This window comes from Zingiber officinale, chromosome 6A (assembly GCF_018446385.1).
Source record: "Zingiber officinale cultivar Zhangliang chromosome 6A, Zo_v1.1, whole genome shotgun sequence".
Lineage (NCBI taxonomy): Eukaryota > Viridiplantae > Streptophyta > Magnoliopsida > Zingiberales > Zingiberaceae > Zingiber > Zingiber officinale.
This window is the reverse complement of record NC_055997.1, coordinates 1189158-1196117: the sequence shown is the minus strand read 5'-3', so window position 1 is coordinate 1196117 and position 6960 is coordinate 1189158. Positions and strand designations below refer to the sequence as shown.

Here is a 6960-nt window from a genome sequence, read left to right as displayed (position 1 = left end):
ATCAACCTATGTTATAAATTTAATTAAATATTAATTTCCAAAATCGGCTTCCAAGACTGCATAGTGAGGCACATGACCTTCTTGGGTATGGGAGCATCCACCACCGCCTAGACAAAGCCTTTTAAGGAAAGCTAATATTTAATTTCCTTATATAACTCTAGATTTAACAAAAAAGAACAATCAAATCACAAATTTGAAAAACTAAAAGAAAACACAACTTCGAAACAAATCTGAAACTCTAGAATCATATGCCTCTTGTGTTTGGAATTCTTACAAAGAAAAATAACTAGCATGATGTGAAAAATAATTACTAATTATACTTTTCCTTTGTATGCTAATAATCTCAAGATCTTCTGTCGTATTCCTCGCCTCGCCTTGGACGTCGTGTGGGAGACGATCCTCCAAGATGAACACCACCCGAAAAGCTCCTCCTCCTTCTAGTATTCGGCCACCAACACCACCAAGGAATCAAAAAGAGCAAAGGGAAAGGGAAGGGAAGAGATCCGGCCACATGAGAGAGAGCACAAGCAAGCGAATAAGAGATGATGCAATCCCTACTTCTCCTCTTCTTCTCCTTCTCTTTGTATCCGGCCACACCAAGCAACCACAAGAGGTGGCCAGCCCTAGCATGAAGAAAAGCAAGGGTCGGCCCTTAGGAGAAGACTTGAAGAGAAGAGAGAAAAGAATATAATTCTTACATGAGGTCTCTCCTCCTTTTCTTTTATAATACTTGCCTAAGGAAAATAAGGAAAGACTTTTTATAAAAAATAAAATCTTCCTCTTGTTTTTCCTTTTTCCCTTTTATTTTTCCTTTTCCTTTCTCTTGATTGAATCAATCATCAAATCAATGATTGACTTGATTTAATCTTGGCCGACCCCTTGCTTGGGCACCAAGCAAGGGTGGCCGGCCACTGTAAGGAAAGAAAAACTAATTTTTTTTGTAAAAATTTTACAAGCCTTTATAACATTTTACAAGCTCTCTTTTAATTTCTTAAAGTGGATGTTAAAAAAAGGAAAGTTTTAAAAAATTAAAACTATATTTTAAAATTTAAAACTTCTCTTCTAAAATTTTCTTTTTTAACATGATTACAAAAATAGAAAATTTAATTTTAAAACTTCTCTTCCTTTTTTTCTAAAACCATGAGGATGGTTAAAAAGGAAAGTTTTAAAACTTTTAAAACTCTCTATTAAACCATGTGACCTAATTCAAATAAGGAAAGTTTTATATTTTAAAACTCTCTTTTAAAACTTGTAGTTTTCTACAAAGAGAAGATTTTAAAAATTCAAAACACCCCTCCTATTTGAATTAATCATGGTCGGCCCCTACTTGCTTGGTCACCAAGCAAAAGGGTCGGCCCCCATAGAGGAGGATGTGGTCAGCCCTTGCTTGGTCACCAAGAATTGGACCTACCCCCTTCTTGGACACCAAGATGGGCTTATATTTGGATGGACTTGAGGCTACGACAGGGACCTAGAGGAGAAATTGGTTTTGGCCTTCCGATGAGCTTGAGTATCCCGTGTTCGCCCCGAACACACAACTCAAGTTCATCAACAATAACTCATTCCACTAGAGAGTTATTGTTACACTACCACACCAATCCCAAATTACATTATAGGCTCCTTCTTACTATGAGTGTGTTAGTCTCCCTGTGTTTAAGATAACAAATGTCCACTAATTAAGTAAGTTACTGACAACTCACTTAATTAATATCTAGCTCCAAGAGTAGTACCACTCAACCTCATTGTCATGTCGGACTAAGTTCACTTGCAGGGTTTAACATGACAATCCTTATGAGCTCCTCTTGGGGACATTCTCAACCTAGATAACTAGGAAACAGTTTCCTTCTATAATCAACAACACACACTATAAGTAATATCATTTCCCAACTTATCGGGTCTATTGATTTATCAAGCTAAATCTCACCCTTTGATAAGTTAAAGAAATAAATACTAAATATATGTGCTTGTTATTATATTAGGATTAAGAGCACACACTTCCATAATAACTAAGGTCTAGTTCTTTTATTAAGTCAGTATAAAAAGAATTTACCTAAAATGATCCTACTCAATACACTTAGAGTGTATTAATGTAATTTATTAGTCAAGATAAACTAATACCTAATTACACTACGACTATTCCAATGGTTTGTTCCTTTCCATCTTAGTCATGAGCAACTGTTTATAATTTATAAAGAGTTGATAACATGATCTTCTATGTATGACACCACACGCCATGTTATCTATAATATAAATTAATTGAACAACTACACTTAACAAATAAATGTAGGCATTTGACCAATGTGATTCTTTTATTTCTAAAATAAATATTTACAAAAGCTAGGCTTTTAGTATACACTCTAACAGTTACAGTGTTCTATGACAGTCAAGCTGCTATAGTTTTTTTTAAGGATCCCAAATATCACAGCAAAGATAAGCACATAGAAATTAAGTATAATATTGTAAGGGATATTATGGACAAAAAAAAGATAATTCTTGAGTATATCCTTATACGTGCTATGCTTGCAGATCATTTTACTAAGCTATTGACTAAAGAGTCATTTCAAGGACATCTAAAGTCTTTGGAATTTCATAAAATGTCACACTTTGTAAAAATAATTAGATATATGAATTATCATGATCTATTCAGTGTAAATGTCTTTGTTACATTTGGATAAAAGTCTCGAAAATTGTGTTGACAGATTGAGATTGATCCACTCACATGGATAATCATCACTATTTGTTAAGTATAAATAGAGGTAAAACTGTTACTTATAGGATAACTTATGTAGTTGTGGATAAAGACATGCCCATTAGTTAAGTTCGCCTTGATAATTGTGTCAACATGAGATCATTTATGTACTAACAATGATCAAAATAAATGAATTTACCATTTACTGAATCTGCTTATGACCATATTAGAATTCATATGTTGAATTTAAAATTAAACATTAGGTATGTCTAAATCAAAATCTGTACGATGTTAAATTTTGACAAAAACATACACTCTTTTTTTGTAAGAGAAAAATATCATATCATGTGATTCATACCACATGTGTTATGGCTACAATAAGGGTAGTAGGAGAATAGATCTTTGCTTCTCTACTATGTGAGCCCCTTGAAATTATAAGTTAATCTTAATCTTACTCTAAGTGACTATTTAGCTGTCTACTTAAAGTTTTAATCAGTGCCTCCTACTTTAGCATGTTTCCTATTAGCTATGGATGATTAGGTTTATGAAGCATAAATAGAAAAGTCACTCATTAGAATGAATAGATTCTAGCTAAAAAGGAATATTAAAATTGATTTACTTATTTGACATTTATTCACTGGTCGACCAATTACAATTTTTGTTGAATACTTAAAATGTGATCGTGAATAATTATATTGATTGGAGATGTTGAACATGCTCTCGACATAATGGTCATTATGAGAAATTATAGATGTTCATATTGATGTAAATAATTTAATCTGGGATAAAGACAAGCTATTGATGTCTCATATTCGTTCTATAGAGCAATTAAGTTAAGTGTAACAACTTTTTTAGCAATAATTGCTCAATATATATATATTTACTGTCGCACGAATCATTTTCATTGCAGTATGAATTGAATATTCTTACATGGTCTTTGTGACTAAATGACTTTTATAGATTGACTTGTATGAATGGAAGATGTTAGAGTTAAGAAGATGAAAAGACACTTCTTCTCTTTCATCTTTCAGCCCTTTCACCTTCTTTCAGCCCTTTCACCTTCTTTCATTAATGGAGATAGAGAAAGAGTCATCTTTCTCTTATAAATGGACGTCCAAGCCAAAGATGATGAGTTCATCCAAGGAATTTGTAAGGAGATCATCTGGTAGAGAGGGATTTGATTCATGGAATACTAAGGACTATTCGATTCGATTCGTTCGTGATGATTCTTCTGCTGGCAAGATCTTTGCCGGTTTTTCTCCAAAGAGCAATGTAAGTATTTATTTGGTACAAATTTCTTACTGTCAACCCATTTTTCCAGGCAGGTTGGGAGCGGCTGTTGTCACATTCGATGCCTCCTTGTTATTCTCTATAAATTAAGAAGCGAAGCAAACAATGTTGATAGATCACCAAACCTCCACCTACAACCACCAGACCTTCTGTGGCTTCCATTGGCATGACTAATTACTTGCACACATAAACAAACACATATTCTACCTCCAAGTGATGTTATCATTAATTCAAGTTGCTCAGCAACCCTCCTCTCCGTTCCACATCAACTCATGATTTATAAAATTCTGCTAAGATCTGACTTTCTTTCCTAAGTCAAAGCCGTTGATCACGAGTCATGACCATTCCATTAGCTGCATGTAACAACATTGCACTCAACTGAAGGTGGAGAAACAGATATCTTACCTATCTAAACCTAAACCAATAAACTGTGAATCAATTCGCAAAACATGCAGATTATTATATTCCCTTCTCTTCAGACTCCATATCTTGCTTTTAATCGATTGCATGCCCTTCTTGTTCTTGAGACAGTAGTTTGAATCTCTGCTTGTTTTAATTTTGTTTCTGCTAAATGGGAGAGCTTTGGGTTTTGTTCTTCATACTCCAAATATCGGCGTTAATTCTCATGGTTCGTTGTTCATCGCTGAGCGGTCTCAGAGTAGAGCTCACTCACGTCGACTCCGATGGAAATTTCTCCAAATTTGAGCTGCTCCGGCGAGCTGCGATGCGCAGCAGTCATAGGGTCGCGAGGCTGACCTCCGGCCACAGCGCCGCGGAGGTGAAAGCCGCCGCACCTGGCAGCAGTAGTCAAGTCGAAGCTCCGGTTCACCCCGGCAACGGCGAGTTCCTCATGGATCTCGCCATCGGCACGCCCAGCCTCGCCTACTCCGCCATCCTCGACACCGGCAGCGACCTTATCTGGACGCAGTGCAAGCCCTGCCTCGAGTGCTTCTCCCAGCCCACAGCCGTCTTCGACCCCTCGAACTCTTCCACCTACAAGAAGCTCCCCTGCTCGGGCGACCTCTGCCAGGCCCTGCCCACCTCCCGGTGCGCGACCTCCGCCTGCGAGTACCTGTACACCTACGGCGACTCCTCGTCGACGCAAGGCGTGCTCGCGAGCGAGACCTTTGGGTTCGGGGGCGGCGCGAACGCGACGGCAGTGCCCGGCGTCGCGTTCGGCTGCGGCGACACCAATCAGGGGAGCGGCTTCACGCAGGCCGGAGGGATCGTGGGGCTCGGCCGCGGGCCGCTCTCGTTGATATCTCAGCTGGGATTGGGCAAGTTCTCCTACTGCCTCACCTCCTTCAACCAATCCAAGAAGAGTCCCCTGCTCTTCGGCTCCCTGGCCGACCTCAGCGCCGGAGAAGCGGCGACGGCTGTGCAAACGATTCCGTTGCTGAAGAACCCGCAGCAGCCATCCTTCTACTACCTCCCCCTCAAAGGCATCACCGTCGGCGGGACCCGCCTCCAAATCCCAAGCTCCGCCTTCGCCCTCCAAGACGACGGCACCGGCGGCGTGATCATCGACTCCGGCACGTCGATCACGTACTTGGTGGCGGCGGGGTACCGGCAAGTGAAGCGGGCGTTCCTGAACCAGGTGCAGCTACCGGTGGCCGACGGATCCGACGTGGGACTCGACGTTTGTTTCTCGCTGCCGGCAGAATCGTCGTCGGTGGAGGTGCCGAAGCTGACGTTCAATTTCGACGGCGCCGATCTGGATTTGCCGGCGGAGAACTACATAATAGCGGATTCGAGCACGGGGTTGCTGTGCTTGACCATCATGGGATCGAGGGGCTTGTCGATCATTGGCAACTTCCAGCAGCAGAACCTGCATGTTCTCTACGATCTGAAGGAGGAGGCGCTTTCTTTCGTCTCGGCGCAGTGCGATACGCTGTGATTTGATAATTATGTGGAATTATTGCATATTATATCTTATCAGTGATCATATTCTTGCTTACTGACGTTAATTCACCATCATTTTCTCGTAATCTTTGTGATCGTTGCTTCTCTTCTTTCTTCTAGTTTGATTGCAATCTACAAATTTTGGATCAATTATGATCCGTCAAAGTTTATGATGATATATAATGGGGATACAAGCAGTCTTCACCAATAATTCTGATACATGAACTAAGAATCACCCTGAACAGTTTGGTTCATTACATTAAATAGGGTTTGTGGTGTGAGAATAATTAATTACATTAATTAGGGTTTATGAAATTAAATAAATATGAGAAACCAAATTATAAATTAAATGAGGAAAATAGAGCATGCATGCATGCGTGATCAGAGTTTGCTTCTCAACATATTCCATCTTAATTTGATCCTTTATTTCGAGTCAATTTTTCATTTCAATAAGATGATTGATGTGGATGTAAATAAAGGATCCACTCGGTATCAGTCGATCTGACTTATCAAATTCTTGAGTCAGTTCGACCTCCCGAGTTCCCGACTCGCCTAGTTTCCAATCAAGCGAAGGGACACACCCATCAAAGAGGCGTGGAGATTATCACAGTACTCTTTAATTTAATGCATCCCTTGGACTTCTTTTCATGAAGAGCACCCTTTGGATTTGGATTTGTCTCCAAGTATGTTACTTTGAATATGATAGTGATTATCCGACTGATAAGAAGGGAAAATTGAGGAGAAATGAAGATAAACTGTGGTCCTTTAGATTTTTTTAAAATAATAATAATAAAAATAATGAAGAATTATTTTTCAAACAAATAGATGTTTACACTCTAACATTAAAATAGGAAGAAAGGAAAAAATTATGAAGACTTTAATTTCTATCTTAAAATCAAAAAAATTAAGGAGAAAGGAAAGAAAATTAGAATTTTTTTTTAATAAATTCACAATATGAGAATTTCTAAAAAAATAGAAAAGATACTAAATACTTAAAATGCTAAAAATCATAAATTATAAAAAAAAAATACATGATGATCTTGGTAAGATTTTCCTTCAATTTAGGCTAGGGTTATAAA

The 6960-nt window shown here is 38.5% G+C and overlaps 1 protein-coding gene across 1 annotated transcript; it reads left to right on the top strand.

Moving 5' to 3' along the window:
• Positions 1 to 4353: 4353 nt before the first annotated feature.
• Positions 4354 to 6058, top strand: LOC121995543 (aspartic proteinase nepenthesin-1-like). Its single transcript, XM_042549264.1, has one exon. The coding sequence runs from the start codon at positions 4551 to 4553 to the stop codon at positions 5874 to 5876; it is 1326 nt and encodes a 441-aa protein (XP_042405198.1). The 5' UTR covers positions 4354 to 4550; the 3' UTR covers positions 5877 to 6058.
• Positions 6059 to 6960: the final 902 nt, after the last annotated feature.

What these genes read in the sequence shown, in the direction of transcription:
- LOC121995543 (XM_042549264.1), top strand. Translation starts at nt 4,551, where the DNA reads ATGGGAGAGCTTTGGGTTTTGTTCTTCATACTCCAAATATCGGCGTTA.